The sequence below is a fragment of the Telmatherina bonti genome (assembly GCF_933228915.1).
Source record: "Telmatherina bonti genome assembly, chromosome: 14".
Taxonomy (NCBI): Eukaryota; Metazoa; Chordata; class Actinopteri; order Atheriniformes; family Telmatherinidae; genus Telmatherina; species Telmatherina bonti.
In genome coordinates this window covers 24,778,129-24,803,275 of record NC_136612.1, presented here as the reverse complement: position 1 = coordinate 24,803,275, position 25,147 = coordinate 24,778,129, and the positions used below count along the sequence as shown (strand labels likewise).

At 39.9% G+C, this 25,147-nt stretch overlaps 1 protein-coding gene across 1 annotated transcript in view; it reads left to right on the top strand.

Moving 5' to 3' along the window:
- The window catches only part of kcnt2b (potassium sodium-activated channel subfamily T member 2b), a gene marked incomplete at both ends in the record, with an annotated part of 39,858 nt that extends 19,613 nt beyond the window's left edge, over positions 1–20,245 (top strand). Inside the window, 22 exons of the mRNA XM_079253090.1 lie at positions 218–301; positions 733–827; positions 1,487–1,667; positions 5,545–5,709; positions 6,135–6,271; positions 6,790–6,853; positions 8,008–8,116; positions 12,756–12,864; positions 13,862–14,014; positions 14,106–14,359; positions 14,683–15,007; positions 15,089–15,194; positions 15,270–15,442; positions 15,947–16,018; positions 16,098–16,232; positions 16,323–16,434; positions 17,587–17,688; positions 17,792–17,875; positions 17,961–18,089; positions 19,373–19,718; positions 19,944–20,028; positions 20,128–20,245. Coding sequence (XP_079109216.1) covers positions 218–301; positions 733–827; positions 1,487–1,667; positions 5,545–5,709; positions 6,135–6,271; positions 6,790–6,853; positions 8,008–8,116; positions 12,756–12,864; positions 13,862–14,014; positions 14,106–14,359; positions 14,683–15,007; positions 15,089–15,194; positions 15,270–15,442; positions 15,947–16,018; positions 16,098–16,232; positions 16,323–16,434; positions 17,587–17,688; positions 17,792–17,875; positions 17,961–18,089; positions 19,373–19,718; positions 19,944–20,028; positions 20,128–20,245 — 3,138 coding nt within the window. The remainder of the gene's footprint in view (positions 1–217; positions 302–732; positions 828–1,486; positions 1,668–5,544; positions 5,710–6,134; positions 6,272–6,789; positions 6,854–8,007; positions 8,117–12,755; positions 12,865–13,861; positions 14,015–14,105; positions 14,360–14,682; positions 15,008–15,088; positions 15,195–15,269; positions 15,443–15,946; positions 16,019–16,097; positions 16,233–16,322; positions 16,435–17,586; positions 17,689–17,791; positions 17,876–17,960; positions 18,090–19,372; positions 19,719–19,943; positions 20,029–20,127) is intronic.
- Between the last annotated feature and the right edge of the window lie 4,902 nt (positions 20,246–25,147).

Genomic DNA, 25,147 nt, shown 5'->3' with positions numbered 1-25,147 from the left:
TAGAGAGATAAGTGTTACAGAGCACAGATAAAGACACTCAGGCAGCTGTTTGTTTTGGCCTTCATGAGACACAACACACTAACAGCTGATACAACTACACAGAGAGAATATAACAACAGACACATACTGACGTAATCAGTACGTGTTTTGGAAGAGATCCCATGAAAGTGCAAATATAAAAAAACTGATGTCAAGTGATCGTCTCTCTTCTTGACAGGTGATTTTGCCCTCCTTAAGAAATCTCTTCATACCAGTATTTCTCAATTGCTGGCTGGCCAAACACGCTTTGGAGAACATGATAGTAAGTGATATGCTGCCTCCTTATCGAGTTTTTCCATTGCTGTCGTCTCAACATCTCTTTTATGCCATTTCATTGGCATGCAATTCCCCCTCTCCCCCTCCCATTTCAGCCCACCAGTTTTATCTTTAAAAGTCTGCTGTGAAGGTAAATCTGTCTGAAAACGTTCAAACAGAAGACATAAATCTCTAAATACTCTGCCTCCATTTGTCCCACATTATCCAGCTTACCTAAATGGCTTTCTCCCTTGCTGCTTTAAATATTCAAATACTTTGCAAGTTTTATCAAATTCTGTATTTCATCTTAATAGTTCATCCTTTTTTCTGCCCTTCATTAGCTAGCTTCATCCTCATTTTATTATTTAACAGCATTTTTTTTCTTTTTTTTTTTCTTTTTTTGGTCGTTTCCATATAACTTTTATTTCTTATCCCCAGAATGATCTTCACAGGGCGATCCAACGGACACACTCGGCCATGTTTAACCAGGTGGTGATACTTATCAGCACTCTGGTTTGTCTCATGTTTACATGGTGAGTACCCTGAGCTCTGGTGCCAAACTGAGAGGTGTGAAGGAAAGCAAGATATTAGATGGAGTCTGGGAAGTGAACTGTGTCACAGTCATGGACAGTGAGAAAGAGAAAGGATGAGACGGTGTTGGTGTGATACATGCTGTAAAAATTCATACAGAGGAATGAAAAATGCAGCTGCTGGAGCCAAAAGAAAGAATGGCAGAAAGCAGAGGAGTAATTGGTTAGCGTGAGAGGGAGATGGTGCTCTTAAATGACAGCTGGTGATTGCTTCAGCGCAGTGGAGGATGTGTCAACTTGCTTCATGTCTGGTGCAAAAGCCAGATCCTACACACACAGCTTGACTTAAGCTCTCTGACCATTTCAAGCATTGACTTTTGCCTGTTGACTCAGCTGTCTTTTAAAGATTACCGTACTATCCACAGCTTGAATACTTCAGCACAAAAATTTGTGACATATCTCCTCAAGCAGGCATCCTCTTGTATCTGCATAAAAACTAAATAAAGAAATAATCACAGATTTAGCACTTAAAAAGCAGGTTCCCGTGGGCAAAAGCACACACAAGCAGCTATACCTCACACAGCTCCTGAAGTCTTGTTGATGCTCACTTTTCTTGCTTTTCTTATCACCTTCATCTTTCCCATCCCACTGACCTCCTTCAGCATCTGCGGCATCCAGCACCTGGAACGTGCCGGCAACAACCTGACTCTGTTTGACTCGCTTTACTTTTGCGTGGTCACCTTCTCCACAGTGGGATTTGGAGATGTCACCCCACGGATCTGGCCCTCACAGCTGCTAGTAGTCATCATGATCTTTGTGGCACTTATTGTGCTTCCCATCCAGGTGAGAGATTACGGAGATCGTCTTCAAAATAAGCCTAAAACAAGAAGATTAAAAATGACTATCCCTTCAACACATAAAGCTTTGAAAGTGAGTTTTAAATCATGATCCTAAAGTCTGTATTGATTTATGAACTGACGAGACCTGAAAGCAAAATCCCACTTTGTCCATCTTATATTTTATCAAACCTTTAATGATTTAGACAGAGCTCTACTAAACTGACCCTCAGCTCCAAATCACAGCTCAAATAAGCACATAAGCGCATGTAAAGTTATATATGATGAATGGTGTGGTTTTGTCACCTGTAAAAGCTAATTTGTTCTCTTTGATAAGCTCAATAAGAGTAAAGTTTCCCCCATTACCACCACTAATGCTTGTATTTTCCCTTGCATGCAGCAATCTCACTGCATATTGCACTGATTTACAACACCATTTTTATTCAGAGAGCAATGAGAGTCTTCTGTACTGACTCAGTTCCTGAAAGAGCACTCAACCGCTGCATCTATGCACGCTGCCATCTTAAATCTGTCTCTTGTCTTTTTGCTGCTCCACAGAGGGAAATTCATGGCACAGAGCTAGAAAAGCTGTTTACACACATTCAGGGACTGATAAAACACCTTGACAAATGCATCACTTTGACTGTATCCCAGTAGTCGCTCTTCATATTTGTGTCATATTTGTGTAAGCCTTTGTATCCCTGGGGTAAGAGCCCTGCCTGTGTGTCTCTCAAAACATATGATGGTGCCAATAGCATTCATTTTCTCTTTGTATTTGTTGTACCTGCAGTTAGAGAAGTTCCTTCAGAGCAGGATATCTCTTAAATACGCTACAGGCTTGGCTAATTCTTACATGTTTTTTTTTTTTTAGATATTAACATTTTAAATCTGGATTCAATAGCTTTATTGGGCATATTTGTTTGTTATTCAAAGTAAATGTGTCTTATACCTGCAGTGACACTTTTCTTATTCACAAGGATAAATTTGGAGTTTGGGCGACACACTGCTGTGGCGGTAATCAGTGTCACCTCTCAGCAAAAAGGTTCCTTGGTCAAATCTCAGCTGGGGCTAAACTCCTCTGTGAGGTTTGCATGTCATTTGCCAGTGAGGGTTCTTTGAGTACTATGACCCTCTGATAGTCCAAAAACAGCTTCATGTTGTTCATTTGTGATTTTAAACTCACTTAAATAGGGAGCATGGATGTTTTTTTTTTTGTTTTTTTTAGCTTTTTTTCTTTTTTGATGAACTAGCAGCCTGTCTGGGGCTCCAATATCCTGCTATGTATTTTTTTTCAGGAAATACATTAAAATTTCTAGATTACATGCTGAAAAGGTAATTACGGATGTGTAAAGCTAAATTCCTCCTGGATGTGTACTTTTACTGTATTAACATAGAAAACTCTTACGGATGTACTTTATACAAAAATCCATAAAATTCATATTTAATTTATATTTTAGATATATAACTGATTCTTTTGATGCAGAGCTTTAAAGATGCAAAGGAACATTACCTTACAACAGGGAAGCTGGAGCATATCTCAGCAATCATTGGGCGAGAAGCAGGGTACACCCTGGACTGGTCATCAGTCCATCATAGTGTCAGCCAAGAGAGACAAACAACCATTCATGCTCACACTCACTCCTGAGGACAGTTTAGATTAACCAGTTAACTTAACATGCATGTCTTTGGACAGTGGGAGGAAGCCGGAGTACCCAGAGAGATATACACGGAGAACATGCAAACTCCAGAAAAACCACAGCTCAAACCTTAATATACATGACTAGGAATATTATGTCATTTGTCCAAGGAAGAATAATATATTATTATATGATCCTTGTGGATAATAAAAATAATTATGGATAACAAATATTTGCACATCATGTTTGCTCTTAGATAGTGGGCAATTAAAAGAGTTCATGTCTGAAAACTAATTGATTATTTTGATCAAAATGAGTGAGTGAAGGTCTCGCTCACTCCTAGCGTACAGCTTGATGCCATCCCTGTAGAGGAGGTGACTGAGGCAGTATCCATAGTCAGGATCAATCCACAAATTAATTATTATGATCAAAATCAAAACATGTTGAAATACAATTTATACTCAAACAATGTGAGGATATGTTTTATTGTATTTCTGAGAACTAAGCATTGATTTTGATCAGAAATTCTTCAAAGAATCAGATACCAATTTTTTTTATCTGTTGTTAGTTTGATGTGTTTGCTGGTGAAACTGTTGGTGTGGGTCTGCATCCTACATGCACATGATTAACCAGCTTTTCATAAAGCTTTCGCTGTGGCTGCAGCTTTGACCGTATGGTGGGAAAAACCTTCACAAAGACCTCGCATCAAGAAAAAAAATCAGCATGAGGATACTTTCACTAAACTTGCACAAGTCAGCTCATTAAAAACAAGATAATGTTCTGTTCATCATTGACACTGTAACCGCCTCATCTTCTCCACTCCCTCTCCCCCATCTTTCATCCATAAATACCCCTTGACATTTAGAAACTGTCGCTGCAAGCCCCCAGCATGTGTGTGTGGTGAATGTGCCTCTCTGTCTGACCCTGAGTCCTGCCATGAGCAGAGCAGAGTCCAGGCTGCGCAGAGCCTCAGATCATAACATAATTGAGCCTTCTTTGTTTTTTGTTTTTTTTAGTTTTTTTTTTTTATCTTATTACAGCCTCTCTGGGTTTTCCTTTACCTGATCTCATCACACTTTCAGAGATGTTATTCAACATGGTTGTCTGCCATTTTGACTTGAGAGATTACATTAATTAAAAGATAATATAAACTGCCAACTTTCAAAATCTTCTTCTTGATTAAAATCCAGTTTTACCGTGTTAATGTAAAAATCTTGGTATTTACAAAAAGAAGATAGATTTTTACAACACTTGTCAAACATCATATGATGGCTGAGTAAAACACACACGTCCTATAGAAGGGCACAAGCTGGTGCCATCTTAACATGAAACTGATAGTATTCATCTGAATTTATCTGAGGTGAAAGGATGACCAAATGGTGGTTAGCACTGTGGCCTCACAGCAAGAAGGTCGCTGACTCAATCCTTGGCTGGGGCAAGGTTTGGTCAGTGGCCTTTCTGTGTGAAGTTTGCATGTTCTACCCGTGTATGTGTGGGTTCTCTCTGGGTACTCCAGCTTCTTCTCACCATCCAAAGACATGCATGTTAGGTTGATTGGGTACTCTAAATTGCCCCTAGGAGTGGGCGTGAGTGGTTGTTTGTCTCTGTGTGGCCTGCCTCTCACCCTAAGACTGCTGGGATAGGCTCCAGCTTCCCCGCGACCCTGAATTGGGTTAAGCGGTTAGGAAAATGAATAAATGAAATATGTCTACATTGGAATCATTAGCAGCTCTTTATTGCAACAACTACTTAAGAGCTCAGAAGATCCAATTCCGCAGGCCTAAAGTTCAGTCCATCAGCTTCTCACCTCCCACCACCCTGTTAAGTCATTAATATCTGTTTTGTTTTGGGGATTTTTGCTTGTTTCATTTTGGGTTTTTTTACTGTGTAAATCTATCTGAAATTCTGTTACACTTGGATCACTTCATTTTTCAATGTTGCCACTTTCTGCTATTCTTCTATCCGCCTGATATGCTCAACACGTCTGAAGTTTTTTCTTTTTAGGCTTCATTATAATTCCCATTACCTTTATTCCTATTAGTGCCCATTATCACATTTCATTCATCCACCCTTCTGAAATGTTCCACTTATCTTAATTCCCCCAAACACTCTCCTTAATCAAATGGAAACACAATACAATACAAGGCATCCTTTTCTTTTCATATACCACCTGTGTCTCTGCTGTATTCTATCTAACCTAATCCCATTTCCATCTGTTGAATGTGATGGATGTTGCCCTAAATGCAGTTTGAGCAGCTGGCCTTTCTGTGGATGGAGCGGCAGAAATCTGGGGGCAACTATAGTCGCTACAGGGCACAGACGGAAAAACACGTGGTGCTGTGTGTCAGCTGTCTCAAGATCGACCTCCTCATGGACTTCCTCAACGAGTTCTTCGCTCACCCCCGGCTGCAGGTCTGGTTTTAAAGTAGGGCAAGAAGGTGCTGAGGGGTCTTGTTTGTAAGTGTGCTGGTTGTCAATGATAATCCTTTCCAGGAGCCCAAGCGACTGAGGGTAAAGCAGAGTATTATTTCTGCAATAGGAAAGATTAAACATCTTTCTTATTCATGTTGGAGCATTTGTGAGTGAGCTTGTTTGAAGGTGTGAATTTTTTTTTTTCTATGAATCGTAATGACTTTTCCATATTGATGTTTATTAATTCCCTGCAATTATAGTTTGCTCTTGGAAATTGAACATTTATTCAAAGAGATAAAAGAAGCTTTAGAGTACGGCTTGGCAACACAGACATGAGAGTTTTGCTACAAGAAACAGAGGATTTCTTGCAAACTTATTGTTGATTCTTAGCTGCATTGTGTCATAACACAAACTGTGTGTGGTAGGACTACTATGTGGTGATCCTCTGCCCGGCCGAGATGGATGTCCAGGTTCGGAGGGTGCTTCATGTCCCCCTGTGGGCCCAGAGAGTTATCTACCTGCAGGGGTCTGCCCTCAAAGACCAAGACCTGATGAGGGCCAAGTGAGTCACTGTGGCTATTTATCTTCTTTAAGATCTTTATTATCACAGTCGTTCTGCAACAGTCGAGCTCCAATAGACTTGAATTAAAACACTTTGATTTGAAGTCATAACATGTCGAAGGATGGAGCTGTAATTAAATCTTAAAATACCTACAGCCTTGATGTAAAAGCTGTAATTACAGCTTGAGTCATTAAGCTTTTTTTTGCCCCCCTGCCTTCTGATAATACACACAGCCCCTCATGCTAGCTACACAGAGAAAGAAAAGGAAAAGCCTCCTTGTTTAATCTTCTCGCCTCCTACTATCTTATCTTTAAATCGTGTGGGCTTGAATGTTACATCGGTACATTTGTTGTTCCATTGTCTTCACTTTTTCCTCTTCAGTCTTCTCCCTCAATAACATGACAACACCCTCCTTCCTGTGTCTCACGGCTTCCCCCAATTCTTTCTTCCTTTTTTCCCCTCCCACTGGGTCTGTCTCTGTCGCTCCTGTGGCTACACACTCTACTAACCACCTGCAGGATGGACGATGCTGAGGCCTGCTTTATCCTCAGCAACCGGTTTGAAGTGGACCGCATTGCTGCTGTATGTTCCTTCCCAATCTTTCTATATCAACATAGCAAAACATCCTTTCTAAGTAAAAGCCAAGTTAAACTCTTTTCTTCGCTAACAAACATATTAAAACCAATTATAACCCCATGAGGCAACCTTTTTCTGATTTTCTGATTTCTGAATAATAACCTTATAGCTCATTTTGGGATAAATCTGTTTTCCACATGTTGATTTATGATTTAAACATTTCTTTTAAAGCATTTTCACACATGAACACTTGAGACTTTTAGGAGATGTGTGCTGACACATGCATACATTGTTCTTGTCTCATTGATGAAACATGGATTTGACGAAGGCCAGGATGTAAATTTTGTAGTTAATATGCAGACTTTTACATTCTCACATGTCATCGCTCCAGAAAATCATAAGCATTAATAACTGGGTAAAATCACATTAAAAGAGGAGTGGAAGACCTTAAAAGAAATGTAACCTTATTTGGGGTCTGCAAACGTTTATATAATGTGCTTTTCCTTCATCCACTCACATAAGTCTTATTGATTTGCACACTGTAAATGATGTGCTTTTTGTGTTCTACAACCATTCACTGAAGAGCAGTATTCAGTGTTCAGTCGGCTACTAAGGGACACTGACGCGTCTAGGGCCCGGAAATCGAACACAGATTTTCTGATTGGATGACAACCACTTTAACAACTTCATGGATGAACCCCTCTTCTGAAACGCCTTGTCTCTTCTAATTGGTCATCGCTTGTGGCCCAGTCAAGCACTTTCTGCCACCCGAGCTCTGTTATTATCGGTTAAAAAGTAAACCTTAACATGTCAAATTTCATTTAATTGGGATTTTAACATGAATTATCAAATGTTCAGGTCATATCACGGAAGAGACAGATTACAGCTTTACGACTACCGCTTTCTTTTTTTTTCCTTTGAGTTTTTAGCACCCATTTTAGACCCAGCTTTACACAGCAAGCCATCATGGCCTTGCCACAGCCCATCAATAAATGTCAGAACTATTACTTTGACTCTTTAAGAGCATATAGTAGCAAACAATAAATGGTTTTAAAAGGATTGTTACGAAAAAGCTGCAACCTAATTCTGCTAATGGTAGCTTTCTACCCGTTCTTTCTTTTACTGCCTATCTCACTCCACGCTGTCTTCTATCACGTCAGGATCACCAGACCATCCTCCGAGCCTGGGCAGTCAAAGATTTTGCTCCAAATCGCCCTCTTTACGTCCAGATCCTCAAGCCGGAGAACAAGTTCCACGTCAAGTTTGCAGGTGGGCAGCAAGTGTGAAATCAGAGCATGCTGACGGTAATTTGAGATGTCAGTTAAAGGTGTTGTTTGGATGCAACTGCTTTCATTGGATGCAGAAAATAATTCAGTGCTTCTTGTTACCTGATATATCTTTTTGGTGCAAGTTGGCAGTTGATTTCTTTTGGTTTGTCACTGTAATTGTGTTGTCGTCAGTCGTGATGAGGACTGAGGGTTATTTTATTTTGCTGCTGCAGAGTTTGCAGCAGATACTGAGCTGTTATAACTAGATGAGGATTTGCAGAGTGCCATCAGCCATCGTGGCCTTAAACATGTCTTTTCTATCAGAGGGCTTTGGAGCAGCACAGCTCCCTGTGCTCCCAGCTCCAAAGAATTGTGGGACAGATTGGAGCAGGTTGTTGTTAAGCCGTTTGGGGGCTTCTGTGAGTTATGAATTGCCTCTCGGAGGTACGTGTCCTCCTGCTCAGCAGAAGACTCCAGTCAGTTATCTGTGAGTGAAAGACGAGGACCCAGACTCTCTTTCACTTTGTCCTTTCTCTCACACATCTCTCTGCCCACAGCTCTGGAGGATGTCGAACTCAGTTTTAGCTCACCGCCCTCATCCCAGCTGTCTCTATCAATGATTAACATTTTACTTTGCTACCTTGGCAAAGAAAATCCCTTTTTTTGATGAGTTCTGCAGTAGTGCTAACCTGGCAGACGAGCTCTCCCTCAGGGTAATCTTCCTGTAGTGCTGTTAAAACACCTCACAGTCAGACCCAGAGCCTTTGTTATTAAGATGGCAGGAATCGTTAGGCAAAAGGAGAGTATTCTGTTCAACCATTATCACACCACTTCTACAAGACTGTTAGTGAGCTCTGCAGAGAATATCTTGCAGCTCATCTGGGAGTATTACAACTATTGTGTGCATGTGAGTTTCTTTAATGTTTTAACACATACATGGAGTTTTACATGCTCATGTGAAGTATATTTGTATGTCCCTTCATTTTTGTCGCAGATACTTTTTCATGTTAAGTAGTCTACTGCTGTTCAATTCGTCACCACAACAGCTATTCTGTGCTGAATATCAATACATGGAAGCACTACATGGATTTCTAAAGGATGCCTTTTAAACACTTTTAGTGGAGCAAAGTTCATAATTACCAGAGTTTAATGCTCTCTAATTCATGGAGTCACAATAGCTCGACTCAAGAGAGCAACCCAGCGTGCTGTCACATGGGCATTACTGTGAGTACCGGTGCCATATTTTGACACCACTTGGAATACACTCAACAAGTGATGGTGTGGGAGGCATTAATGAGCAAGAGATACAAGATTTAATTTGATCCACAAACATAGTTTAATAAGAGCTGAACGTTCATTAGAAAAGGACTGTCGACACTATGCAGCAGCACAGCTGTTTTTGTGAAGTTTTTTGCCATCTGAAGAAAAATTGGTCTAGAGCATCAATTGATTATTTTTCTATTTTATGTCTGAATAAAAATAGCCTGTTGCCCTCCTGAGCTCAGATTATTGTTGCTGCACAGTGCTGTTAGCAGCTCACTTACAGCGTGCATGCAATAGCAGCTTACTGATTTAATTAGCTCAACCGGTGGACCTGTGGTCGGGTTGTAATTGCACTTTTTTTTTTTCAGTCAGTGCAAATGACAACACTTACCCACACATGCATGTTTGCACACACAGGTGATTACACTTCTGATTCCAGTCTGTAATAGCAAACAAGCTGGCCAAAGACACGACTCAAAACCCCACGTTCTTAGGGGTGAGAAGGATATGAATGGGATCTGTGCATGTGCGTGCGTGTTTGCTATAGTGTGTCAAAGTTTGTAATTGGTTTCTCTTTCGGTCATAGTTCAGGTGTGTGAAGGATGGGAATCTGTGCTGAAAGGTAAAAAGGAAAGGGGATGGGAAGTGCAAGAATCACTCCGGTGAATAGAGACACATAAAGGACATTGGAAATTGATTACAGGGGGGAAAGGAATAACTTGTGAGTGTTGTGTGCTTTTGGAGTCAGGGATATTGGGTGGAATGTGCGTTCCATTTGCTTCTAGTCCTTCATAAAAACAGTTTGAGTGTTTTTGCCTCTACCTCAGCAGGTTTTAGATGCCCATTACTCTATCGGAGCTTTGAATTTAAAATGAACTTACAGGCTGAATAGCAATAGAACTCGTGCATTTTGTGTGTGAACTGCATTATGATGTGCAACATTATGATGTTCCTCTGAGCCAGAGGAACATTGGCACTTAGACAGAAGAATCACATTAAGAGCTTTAATTGACATGTTTATCACCTGCGCACCATCAGACATGAGCACCTCATTAAATTAGTATAAACTGCACTTACATCATAGTTGCTCTTTTGCTTCTTAGACTGGCAGCAGATTGATTTTAGCTCTCATTTTACATGCTCTGATGTTTTGCCAGCAAATATTTCCTAAAAAAGAGCACATACTGTTCTTTTCGGGCCCAGCTCAACGTTGTTGCTAAACAAGTAGCCTGATATGCAGGTGCATTAAGCTGAAGACAATGCAATCAAGAATTATGTAGCACAGGAAATAGATTTTTCCTTGGCCTGAAACACTGATTGGCTTTCTACAAACATTAATCATTCTATCGGATTTTCCTTTCAAAGAGGAGGCAGTGAGGTAGCAGGTAAACAAGAGTATCACGGGTGTTTGCTCCGTATGCTGGTTAGCCGGAGGCAGGGACTGTGTGAGGTGTTCGATGATGTGAGGTGGCACAATCAGACACTGAATCACCAGCCTGTTGCTGGGTCTTCCCATCTTCCCCCAAACTTAACTGGTGACAAGAAAATGGTCCTTTCTGAGAGGAGAGGCTTTATATCTAAGCAGGTGCAAAAGGATTTATGACACAGGTGTTTGGGCCAGTTAATGTTTGACCGATTTCAAGCAACATTTTGACATTTCCTACTTTTGTATTTTGACATTTGAAAGAGTGTCTTTAAAAAAACATCAAGACACATCACATAGAACTCTGATAGCATGCCGCTAGATGTCTTTCTCCCTTTTTTGACATTTCATACAGTAATTAACTTTGATTACCAACTTGCAACAAGCTCATATTAGCTGTTACACAAAAGATTTCTGAAGCTGTACCAAAAATTTAGAAAATATCTCAAATTAAAACAAGTGTAGGATTGGGATGCAAGGAGGAAAAAGTTTATTAGAGCCTGTGACCTGTCATAGTGCTGTTGCTCTTTGAAGGAGACACATAATGCTCTTTTGAATAATCTAAGACAATTTACAGAACTCCTAATGAAATATTAGACATGCAACATAAACAGACACTACAGAAGCTCATTTTGGGTTTTTTTTTCTACCAGTGACACAGAGAGCAAAAACACATGTGCTAGGGTTTCATTTTTTGCTGCAGTTTATATATATATATATATATATATATATATATATATATATATATATATATATATATATATATATACATATATATATATACATATATACATATATATATATACATATGTACTCAGGCACTCAATCATGTTGCAAGTATACACCATATATATATATATATATATATATATATATATATATATATATATATATATATATATATATATATATATATGGTGTATACTTGCAACATGATTGAGTGCCTGAGTACTATTCTACAAAAAACTGTCACAAAAGCATTATCAGGTCAAACTTATCAGCTCTTATTTAGTGACATAGAATATGCATTATGAAAGGGGAACACAATAATAGTTGTCTTTAGTTTGATGTAGTGATCTATTTTCAAACCACCACATGACTGAATCAATCATTTACAGCACTGCTCAAGGTTTTTCTTGTCTATAAATAGGTAGAGCAGAAAAAACGGACTTATACTTTGGACAATGGGAAGGCAAAAACACTTCTCTGCTGGTTTGGATGAGGCTGCTTCTGTAACATCTCAAATCAATCCAGGTTATGTTCTTAAATTGTTTTAGAAGGTATAGCTGTAAATCAAGCTTTCTCATTTTATAAAATAAATTATGAGTCAAAACAAGGCTAAATTCTATACTTGTAACTTCAGAGTTACACATGGGCTACTACATTGTAACGTTGGGCGGTTTCATGCTAAATCAACCTGATGTCCCGTATTTCCATGTTTCCTGTCTTAACCATTAACTCATTAAACATGAAAGTTGTGTCTTTCTGATGAAGTCATTGTCCTGAAATGATTTATGTGTGATCTTTTGCTTTGACTGCAACTATGTCTTGACTTAACCTTCCTTGATTTTTATCACTACCACAAAGATTCATGATTATGTTTTAGACTTTTGCAGCATGATCACATCAACAAAATCTGGTTACAGTCAAACACAAATTTTATTACCAGCCACAATTCAAACCAGATACTGCTATAGTAACATATTGTAATGACACTACAATGACACTACGGTGCTATTTTTGGTAACAAAGAACAAATTATATTATGATTTGATCTATTCATCTTCTTTATAGTTTATGCATTATCTTGGGACCCGATTATTTGCTCCTGACCCGGCCGCTGACTTGGGTGCCACATAGATTATTGATGTGGCATTTAATCGAGATAAATGCTTGTGCTTTACTGTGGGATCATCTTTGTCCCTCTTCTCTTTCTTCTCTTTCTCTCCTGCAGATCATGTTGTGTGTGAAGAGGAGTTTAAGTATGCCATGCTGGCCTTAAACTGTGTGTGCCCTGGTACCTCAACTCTAATCACTCTATTAATCCACTCCTCGAGAGGACAGTGAGTTTGCTGGCTCGCTTCCCTCGTGTCATTCATTAAATCCAACGTAACTCAGTCGAACAGTCTTGATTGTCACAGTAGACAGGTTTAACCAGTAGGACCCAGCTGCTTCTGTATCTTCACTGTCAATCATTTTTGTTTTTTTTTCTTAGAACGGCTCCCCAAGAGGCGTTCAAACAGCGTGCAGGAGCCTTTCAAGCCCTTAACAGGTAGAATATATTTAATATATTGTATTCTGACACTCTGCAATACATTTATGTTAAGTGCTATTATAAATCAGCTTGTGTATGAAGATTTTGTGAACAAAGCACTATATAAAATATTATGAAGCATAAAAGAGAACCAAAGAAAAATTTTGCTCTGTTTAGATATAGATAAGTCACGGCCACAGAAAGAAGCTCGTTATTAGCAAATGCATTATAATATAGATATTCTTGGAGAGGATATGTATTTCCATTAAATAGGCTTCTTCAGAACTGACTTGTTGAGGTGATTATTAACTTAGCTTTTTTTTTTCTTGTTTTTATCTTGAGTTGATACCATCTGGTTCGTTGGATGTGACAATGCTCCATGACCAGAATTAGCCCTCTTCCTCCCCTGCCCTGCAAAATGGAAATTTGCCATAACACTTGTTTATATAAGGCAGCCTTTGTTGCAAGCTACCCACATTCACACTGCCCCCATAAACCTGCTTCCTGTTATCACCTCTTTAGCCTCCACGGCTGAAGCCATATCCCCCTGGGGAAAGCTGCTGTCCTCTCAGCTGTGTGAATGAGTAAATCTGGGTTATGTTTTTCAGTCATGCTGGGCATTCTCATCTCTCTCCATGCACTGATTATAGTATTGATTAGAGATGTTAGATGTTACAAATGCAGCCTTGATGGAAAATCTTCTAAGGTGACTCTGGTATAGAACTGGATTCTTCATATAATACATTTTTAAAGGTCACTCTTTCCCCACATGGCCAATCTATTTTTTTGGTTTTTTCCCATCTCAGGGAAGGTGGTGCAAGTTCAGCGGATCAATGGCACCGGACCTACAGGCGCTGCTCAGCCAATGAGGTACATCACATCCGCCTGGAAGAAAGTAAATTCTTTGGGGAATACCAGGGCAAGAGTTTCACATTTGCCTCCTTTCATGCACATAAAAAGTAAGTGGAAATGTCAACAAAACCCAGAAATACATTTTAATGGCACATAAAGCTGCACAGTTTAGAGTTGATCTCTTCGTTGCTTCTACAGGTATGGAGTCTGTTTAATTGGAGTACGAAGACTGGACACCACCAACATTCTGCTAAATCCTGGACCATGCCACATCATGGGGGCCTCTGACACCTGCTTTTACATCAACATCTCCAAAGAGGAGAACTCAGCATTTGTCAGGGGGCAGAGAGAACCATCATGGGGGGGCACAGGGGGAAATGCCAGAGGAGTACATCAAAGCATCTACCATGGACTCACCCGCCTGCCCGTCCACAGCATCATCGCCAGCATGGGTCAGCTCTGTAACATCATAAAACATACACATCACATGCAAACCTGTCACTGAACAGCAGTATGGTTGCAGGTCTCAGATTATCACATTTGAATCCTACTTTGAATATCAAAAAGTGTTCATTGCTTTGCTGTGTCTTTGATTCTAAGTCACATTTGAAAGCTGCCAAATCCCAGATTCTGTGGTTTCTCAAACACACCACCTAGTGGACACCAACAAAACTGTCCATCTCCCTGTTTTTCAGTGTCCTCACTCCTGAACAGGGTGATTTCTTCTTAGAAGCCCAATGTTTATAATCACTTAATCTTTGTCTGCATGTGTAAGGCACCGTGGCCATCGACCTGCAGGACTCCAGTGATAGCAGCCCAGAAGGGCAGGACCCTGGAAGTACGGGGCTCGGCAGTGGGAGAGGAAGCAGAAGCAGCTCCAGGACAGAGATGGGGGGCACTAACACCTTGGCACTGCCTGCCATGGGAGATTCAGCAGAGGAAAGACGGCATAGCATTGCCCCTGTCCTGGAGCTGGTGGATGGTGTCAATAACCCCTCCTTTGACCTGCTGGCTGATCAGTCAGAAGATGAGGGAGCAGAGGAAGGCAAGGATGATAGTGACAGAGATGAGAGCGCCCACTGGTGGGGCCGACACTGCGAGTAAGTAAAGTTTTCGAGTGTGTGCACGTGGAGATACTGAACTAAGTTCAGTTCAGAGATTAGTGTGGGCTTGTGCTGCAGGTGGGTGAAGGGATACCCGCTGAACTCTCCATACATTGGCAGCTCACCTGCGCTGTGCCATCTCCTACAAGAAAAGATGCCATTCTGCTGCCTGCGCATGGACAAGGTATTTCATTCACATGGTTTGTTATCCTTTTTATACATAATGGCATAGCCATCATCCACCACTTTTCTCTCTCAGGCTTGTCACCACATCCCTTTTGAGGATGCCCGCTCCTATGGCTTCAAAAACAAATTGATCATTGTGTCCGCGGAGAGTGCAGGAAATGGCCTGTACAACTTCATTGTGCCTCTACGGGCTTACTACCGACCCAGGAAGGAGCTCAACCCCATTGTGCTGCTGCTGGAGAGCATGTGAGGACATTTTTATAGTTCTGATTCAGTGACTGTTGTTGGAAATTCAGCCTCAAACTGAAACGACTTGCATGCTAGTGTTGTCCATAATTGTAGGTGTGAGCATGAAAGCAGCACTACCAATGTAGGTTGAACAGGATAGTAAAATTGCTTCCTCCTTAAATAGCAAATGGAGGAGAAAAACTGAGCGTTTTAAGGCCACATTGAACATGATTTGTGAAATATTGAATGCTTTCGAGGCAGTTCTGTGCAGTGCTTTGTGGCTGATACACAAACGCAGCAAGCCAAATGAGAATGGAATCCAATAAAAAGTCAATAAAATGCTGAGTCACTCTGGCATCGTGCTGTTATTTTCAGCTTTCTCAGAAAGCCTTACAGCCGTTTTGTATTTTTAAGACTGAGAGAGTGCAGTCTGTCGCTGTGGAAATCTTAGAGCTTCATCGTGGCATGTATAAATCTCTACTGGTAGGTTTTTCAAGTCTATTGGTATTCTGCTTGGTCTAGACCTGAAGCCGACTTTTTGGAAGCAATCTGCTGGTTCCCCATGGTTTTCTACACAGTGGGCTCCATTGACAAGTAAGACAGACCTTACATTTCCTTACATTTTAATTTCTTTTATTCAGTGGTGGTCATTCTTCTCTTTCTCTTTCCACAGTCTGGACAGTCTGCTACGATGCGGCGTTACATTTGCCAACACTATGGTGGTGGTGGACAAAGAGAGCTCCATGATTGCAGAAGAAGACTACATGGCTGATGCCAAAACCATCGTCAACGTCCAAACCCTGTTTAGGTTTCTCTTTCTTTTATCTCCAAACTACCAAACACTGCAGTTGAAATGTTTGTTTTTATTTTAGCATTCTGTTGCTCTTCTTCCTCCCAGACTGTTCCCAGCTCTAAGTATCATCACGGAGCTCACACATCCCGCCAACATGCGCTTCATGCAGTTCAAAGTCAAAGACCACTACTCCCTGGCTCTGTCCAAGCTGGAGAAGGTAAAAGGCATCACAGCTTCAAAGCCTCTGTTTTCTTTTTATCTCATTTCCCTTCACCCACATTTCATTGTTATAAAAAGAAAACCGTTAAAAAAAAAAAAAAAAAAGGCAGATCTGCGTTACGAAATCTTCTCTTTATTTCCCACTCTCAGTGGATTTAGAAACCCATTTATTGACAAAGAGAAAATTATTCTACAACTCTGAAAAAAAGATTAATGGTCAATAATTGCATGTCACCTTGCTACTTGCCTTTTTTAATATCTGTTGCTGATGTTGTTATTAATGTTATTTTCTGTGGCTGATTATAACACCTGCCTTGGGCATTAATAACGTTTAACAAAGCATTAAATTAGGCAGCTTCACAACATGAATTCTCAGAACTCATTTAAAATGGTGCGTGAATATCGTGTGAACAGCCTTGTTTCAGAGTACTCTAAAGACTTTTGGTGGAAATCCAGCATTTTCTTGGAAGGTTTCAATACCACACTGCATCAGCAGCAGTGAGGATTAATTTGGCCATGAAGATTAATATTATTTCTTTCAGCATCAAATTCTTGAATTTTCTGTGCCTTCTCTGAAGGAGGCTGAATATAATATCAGTTTTCAGGAGACGTGTCAATTTATCACAAGTTGGGTCAATTTCCTGAAGACTTAATGAAATGTCAGAAACTCTTTGATCAAAATACTAAAGAAAAATGCCCCACAGCCCCCTTTTCTAACATCTCTATAAACATCTGTTTACAGCAGCTGGATTTAGGTAGTGGCGGGAGCAGCTTCACCAAAAATCCCAAATAACTGTAGATCATAACGACCTTGTTTCTTTCTCAAGTCATACTGTTTAAAGCAAAGCTAAAGCAGAAGAGTTCACACTCCCTACTTTTCAGGTACAGTGAATGCAGCATAATGCTAAATTGAGGAGCCTTCAAATCAAAATGGTTCATTAAATGACAAATATGTAAGTCAAAGAATCCTTTAAATAAGTGGAAATGTTGTGTTATTTTTGAGTATTTAGCTGTTTTGTACAACCAAGAATAGCTCCAAAGTTTTATTTTTCTTATGTCCCCTTTGAGGAATTTAAAAACTCCTCTGATCTCCAAAGACAGCCTGTGTGATATGGAGCAAACTGTGTGTCTTTGTGTGTTTGATCTGCAGAAAGAGAGAGAGAAGGGATCCAACCTGGTCTTTATGTTTCGCCTGCCCTTTGCCGCTGGGAAAGTGTTCAGTGTTAGCATGCTGGACACACTTCTCTACCAGGTTTCTCAAACATACACTCACTGAATAACAAAGATCCACCTCCCTTTGCTACAAAATGCCAATAATGATCTATGTGGTCTTGTTTGTTTTGATGTCTTGCCAGTCATTTGTGAAGGACTACATGATCTCCATCACCAGGCTGCTGCTTGGTTTGGACTCCATGCCTGGCTCAGGTTTCCTCTGTGCTGTAAGCAGCCAAAGAAATCAGCCTGATTTCAGCTTGTTTGGAACCTAAGGTGCCTCAGAGGTTGATAGTTGCATCTGTTTTCTAGATGAAAATCACAGAGGATGACCTGTGGATCCGAACCTATGGCAGACTCTACCAGAAACTTTGCTCCTCAACTGGAGATATTCCTATAGGAATCTACCGCACAGAAGCACACAAGCTTCCAGTGTCCGAGGTCAGCCACAGCTCTTTTCTAGCTTTGGTGCTGGATGGCAAAAAATGTAAAGGTTCAAATCTCAGTTTGTCTAACTCGTACTTCCTTCTAACAGTCTGACAGCACCGGAAATATAAAACAGAAGGTCTGTTAAATTCCCCATGTAATGGATTATAAGAGACCCTAGTGCAGAGATCCGCGACCCTGGTCCTCAAGGACCGGTGTCCTGCATGTTTTCCAAGTGTTCCTGCTGGAACACACCTGACTCAGACTCCGACAAGCTCTGCACATGTCTGCTAGTTACACGTTGATTTGAATCAGGTGTGTTGCAGCGGGGACATACAATCTGAAGGACACCGGTCCTCGAGGACCAGGATTGAGGATCCCTGCCCTAGTGGACTTTATATTAAGACTAAAGATTTTAATAACAAAAAAATAATAACAGGCTATGCATAAAAGGATGGCTGCATGGTGGTCAAGGTCACTGGTTTGATTCCTGGCTGGGAAGAGGTTTGAATAGTGACCTTTCTGAGTTTGCATGTTCTCCCCATGTATGCGTGGGTTCTCCCCAGCTACTCTGACTTCCTCCCACCATCCAAAGACATGCATTTTAGGTTGATTGGTTACTCTAAATCGTCCATAGGAGTGTGTGTGAGTGTAAATGGTTGTCCCTGTGTTGGCTCTGTGATGGACAGGCGACCTGTCCAGGGTGTACCCTGCCTCTCACCCAGTGATTGCGAGAATAGGCTCCTGCAACCCTTAATTGGACAAGCGGTTAAGAGAATGACTGATAACTTACATAAAATGATAATAAACTATAAAAAGCTTTTTTTTTTTTTTTTTTTTTTTTTTTTTTGCTGAGGCAATGCAAACAAATACATCTAAATGTTTGTTTAACTTACCCATGACTTGGAACATATTATGGAACATATCAGACAGTAAGGTTTGCAGGACTGCAAAGGCCAAAAAAAACTGTGAGAATATGAGATAGATAATAAGAACTGAATTTGGTCTTACAGCAATGCTGACATGAAGCTAACTTTGTTTTTTTCTAGTGGCAGGAGGGTTAGGTTAGTTACATAAAGTAGGCCACACTGACATGAACAAAGAGTGTACTTGTCATTCACAATTTTTTGTGCTTTAATTAAAAAAAAAACAGAATCCATTTAGTTTTGTGTTGTGAGTTGCAGCAATGTTCTGGATCTGGGTAGAAGCTTTATAGTAACAGGAGGATTATACCACATAAAGATCTGTATAGCAGTTGGATTTATGTAGTGATAAAGGTGTGTTTTTGTGTGTTTAAGTCCCAGGTATCCATCACAGTTGAAGACTACGAGGACACCAGGGAACCCAGAGAACCTCTCCTGTCCCGCACTGGTGCACACCGTAACTCCACCTCCTCAGAACCCATTTCCACCTCCTCCCACTCTTCAGACCACCCACTGCTCAGAAGGAAGAGCATGCAGTGGGCACGACGGCTGAGCCGGAAGGGAGGTCGTGGATCCAGTGGAGCCAAAGGTGGTCCAGGCAGCGCGGCAGAAAGGATAAGTCAGCAGAGATTAACCCTGTTCAGACGCTCAGAACGGCAGGAACTCAACGCGCTGGTACGAACGAGGATGAAACATTTGGGCCTTTCTCCTACTGGATTCAGTAAGTCGTCAGCTTCTAGTGTGGAAAAATATCTCCTTATGATGAAGAGTCTAGAAGAAGTTTTGCTGTATTATTGTGCTCCACAAGATCTGTTTGATGTTTGTATTTCCAGCTTCGGCCCATTTTGTCATCCTCCTGCTGTGTGAGCGGACGCAGCACAGCCTTCTCTATTTCCTGTGCCTACTTTATTTCCTGCCTTACTAACCTCTTTTCTTCCTGTGTCAGATGGGATGACAGATCAAGGGAACAGACTGTCGTACATCCTCATCAACCCCTCTCCAGACACCAGACTGGAGCTGCACGATGTTGTGTGAGTGAACACCATCTATAAGTGATAGCACTGTAGCACAAACACTGCAATTATGACAGATGTCTATTTACTGCCCCCCTGTCTGTGCTCAATCTGCAGGTACCTGATCAGACCGGACCCCCTCTCTCTAGTACCCAATCAGGGGAGCAGCAGGAAGTGCAGCGCTGGGCTATCAGAGAGTCACAGGTTTGATACGCAGGACAGCACCCATCTGTGAGAGACTAAACAAAACAAAAATAAAAAAGAAAATGAGAAAAGACTGAAGTGCTGTCATGAAACCACCAGAGAGAGAAAAGAAATGTTGATACAATCATAACGGAGAGGGAAAAATTCACAAAATGGTGAGAAAGAAAATAGACAAGTGTCACAAAACCCTCCTGTTTTCAACTTGTGCTGCCAGACATGCATCAACCTTTTCTATAAAAGATGGGAATGTTTTATTTATGCACCTTCCTATTTTCAAAGTGAAGAACTGTGGACACAGAAGTGCATTTAATTCAAAACTGTTTGCATTTATATCTGTGTATGTGCATGTTATGTACTGCATCATGTACTGTACACCTGCAGTGTGTAAGTATGTACAGTCGCATGCAAAATATTTCTGTTACTGCCCATGGTTCATTGATATGAAGATGAACTGATCTCATACAGTTACACAAGTCAGATTTTTTCATAGTTTTAGAAAATATTAGTGTTTCTACTTTATTTATGCATTTGAAAAGTATAAGAAAGGAACAGCATGTAAAAGTTGGGCTCTCTATAGCAATTGTAGTCTTGGATTGGATTATATAATTATTAATTGATTTAAAAAAAAAAAAAAGCTGTAATAAACAAGCTTTATTAACTCTCATTTTTGCAATTTGCAGAAGCCATCTCAGCAGAAATTATTTACCCTTTGAGCTCTGTGCCTATTTTTTAGGCCTCTGCTTGAAAACTGAATATCAATATTGTCACATATTAACACAAAAATTAGTATATAACCAACAAGCAACCATAAGGTTTATTGGAATACTTTTGGAGTCACAGTAACGTGAAAATTTGTGAGATTAGTTAAGTTATGTGAGTATCACTGCATGTGTTAAAATCCAGGCACTTACCACAAATGAAAAGAAAATCAATCTTGCCTTAAAAAAAATAAAATTAGCTAAATAAACATTTGCAGCTGATGCAGCTGTAGCTTCCCCCAGTTGAGGGACTTCAGGTTTTCAAAGGTTAAGATACTGTTAATGGAAACAGATGAGACCTGGAAGACCTTTAAAAAGATTTAGCAGATGCTACAGCGTTCATGCACCATTCTAGTGCTTACACAAGTGTTTCAACTATGAAGAATCACTGGCCTCCTGCTGAAAGGCAGCGAGGATTAAAACAAGACCCATAAAAGTGGATGGAAGATTTTAAATAAAAGAGAGAAAGAGAGAAAAACATTTTTGCAAACTAACCCAAAAGATCAATGTCAGCAGTTTGCAAATCAGAACAAGCTTTTTTGCATTTTGTGAGGAACTACTGATGGAACAGGAAGCAAAGGTCTCTTTTAAAAACAAAAAGCGGCATAAAGGGGCAGACATGTCTGGTGATTGTGTTTTTTGTTTCCACCAAGAGTTCAGCAGACATTTCACAGGTAGAGGGAAGAGAATGTCAGTTTATACCAGTAAAATGTAAAAAAGATACATTTTTGCATTAATTGTTTTCCAAATGACATCAGAAGAGCAGCATATTCTTAATGTCCCAGGCAAATGTCAAAACATAGCGCTGCTTACAGCATTAATTTCTTTTTTCTTTCTTGCTGCTTGTTAGTGAACCATCTAGAAGTTTATTCCCTGCTTAATCAGGTCATCTTTCCCATGCTTAACTAGTCACAGTATCAGATATTTTGACCAAAGGTGCCCAAACGTTTTGCATGCTACTGTATGTATTGTGTGCATGTGTAAGTGTGTGGATGGGTGTGTATGTCTGCTTATGGATTCAGAGCAAGACACTGCCATTTTATCTGGACAGCCAAAGGAATCTGCTGCCAAATGAAAAGTCAAGGGATGTTTGTTTTGTCCTGTGTCGTAGATGTGTTTTTTCACTCTGTTCTTCAGTAAATCTGAAAATGACACAGTCTACGCACCCCATGTTATGTTTTTTTTTTAAACAGTCCTTTTATGTTCACCAGCAGCAGATGAACCCAAAGAGCACTGGTCTCAGTAATGGGAGTCATTTGGCAGCAAACTTAACATTATCACTGCAGGGCATTCAATCACATTTCTTTTTGAAACAAAGGTCCTTTTTTTTTTAATTGTGCTCCTGACCTGAGTTTATTGTTTTGTTTGGCAGATTTTACTCTTAACATCCTGCCTTATCTGTTTCTCTCAGTAAGTTTGAGCTGTACTGCCACTAACTTGTTTTTTCCTGGCATGCATGTTGCAGGAAGTGGACAAAAAGAGAAACAGACAGTAAACTGTAATCTAAAACCATCCAGTACAACTGTTCTGAAGTAAATAAATACCCAGCGAAGGCTATTGTCAGAGAAGATTGATTACGTTTTTAATGCTGAATTATAAGATTTGCAAGAAAAATGTTGCTTCTTTTTATTTCTTAATGCATCCCATTAAATTAACAAGTTATTTGTTTTGCTAATTCAGAGAGTTAAAAAATAATACAACTGGTTTTCAGTCACATTTTCTCTTAAAACAAATTAAAAACAGCCTTATTTCAGAGTCTCTCATTTCTAGCAATTGTGCAATTTTAATGAATTATATCACTTGTTTGTCTGATCGAGGACTTGCAAGCCTTTGTAAATCTTCTGCCAGATCTTCAGAATGTGCCGTTTTTAACTCCACAATGGTGCAGCCATGTGGCGGGAATACAACATCCCTGCCAACAGCACCATTGCAGTTTCAGTGCAATTATACCAGAAAAAGATAATTTGTGCATATTAAAATCACTCTATAGAGCTTGTTATCACCTTATTGCAGTTTTAGCGTCAATTTTTACGACTTCAAGTGAAATCTCCTGTGAAGAAGCTTTTTAAATGAACACATTCAAGTAATTTTTATATTCAAATCAGCCATATATTGTCTGTGTATGTTTTGTGTTAACTTAGCTCACATTACTAGGCCATTTCTGCTTTGATGCATTGATAAGAATTCACACTGAATGGCTTCAGTTCATCCTCAGTTACGTCTTCAAAATCACCAAGAACAACACAATTCCTCTACACGTAGGCCTGTTGATACTCTTAAACACAATAAGGTCATTTTGTTGCAGCTGTTTTATTTTAACTGGGAAGTCCTTTGTACTCTTCTTTTCACTGCTTAGAAAAGCAAAGATGAAGCTTGCTTTTTTGCGTCATATCTCAAGTTCAAATACCAGCTTATATGCTTTATTTTGTAGTCATGAGTATTCTTTGGTTCTCTGAAAGTTAGTCAGTTTTATAGAAATGCATCCCTTACCTCCATGATGTCAGGACAAGCTGAGGAAAAACAATCAAACTGAATCTGAATATCTGAGGTCAGACTCTGCACACTGCTGAAAAATAAATGCTGAATGAGCAGACAATGAGGCATGGATATAGTAGACCTCTCTCCAGCCAGTTGGAAAACTGATGCAGGGATCCAAATCAATCACTGAGGTAAGAGTCTCATCTTACTCCGTTACTGGCTATTATCTGCATTTATGCTCTCCAAACTTTGTACTTTAGAACTGGTATATAAGAATAAAGTTGTGGAAGAAGCAAAATCCCTGCACTAATTAAAGTAAAAAAGATATGTGTGGGAGTCTTCTTGTCTTTTAAATAATAAAACAATTCTCTCTAAATTGATATAAATTGCAAACGCTGATAAAGAAGCATTTCTATCACCTGTTGGGATAAAAGCGCCCTGTTCCACTCTTACAATCTCCATCCTGCTCCCGTGCCTTGGGAAGCGCCAGCCTCCACAAATAGCTCAATGTTCTGATATTCATCTGATATCCATCACTGTCTGCTGCTGATGCTCTTCTCTTTGTCAGACAACTCTGACCTTTGTAGCACAAATCAGTACTTCCAGCAAGTTGGGAGCAGGAGGTCTCAACCCGCTGGTGAACAAGGTTCCCAGTCACTGGCACTCAGCAGAACACAATGTCAAGGACCTTGTGAACATGATCATAAGGATACCGTGTTAAATGTCATGTTGGTTCCAAAACAATTAAATTTTACATAGCATTAAAATAGATTTTTTTTTTTTTTTTTTTTAAAAGTTTTATTTATTCTTTGTGTTGCTGATTTTTTTTCCACTCCAGTCACCAATTGCATCCTCAACATGAATTAGTTTCTTCTATAACCCTCAATTGTGCTCATGCTGTTTTTTTTTTACCTGTTTTCTTCCTATTTCAACCACACTTACTCCTTTTCAATGCAACACCCTGCCTGGCTACACACTGACATGGGTGGAGGAGAGGTTAGTCAGCACTGCCTTCCACTGCCCCTCCATAAGGATGCAGTGAAACAATGTATAGAAAGACAAGTCTGCTCTCAATAACAGTTTATTAACTGAGAGGCAGAGACAACAGGAAATACACACACAGAGATATTCTGGTTTTTAACTATTTTTCTGAATATGGCTTTCTTGCAAGTGAACCCCAGTCATCCACATCCCAAACAAAGCATAACAACCTGCTGCCCTGTTTCTAATTTGTGTATATTGTGTATATTTACTATATGTTCAAGTTTTTTTGTTTTTTTTTAATAAAAAAAAACTGTTCTTAATGATTTGAACATGTAAAAGTAGCTGTGATATCAGTAAACTTTTTCTTACTATGCATTATTAGACATGTTGTTTCAACTCTTAACTAATGGAAACAGGAATATAGTCAGTGGAGTGCTCATGTCCATTTCTGGCCACTAGGGGGAGATTGGTGCTCATGATGGGAGTACAACTGCTGGTTTTCCAGACTGGGAGGTAGAGTGGAGATTTTCTCAAATATGATGACAGAACTATCATCTGCTGCTTTAAAGAGTCACTTGTTGCTTATAGGTTTTTAGTCAATTGCTCAATAAACCCCAGTAAAATAAACAAATCAGTCATGTGATTATTCAGTTTGTATTATGTTAACTTTACACACAAACATACACAGATTTGTAGTTTCTACTAAAGCAAGA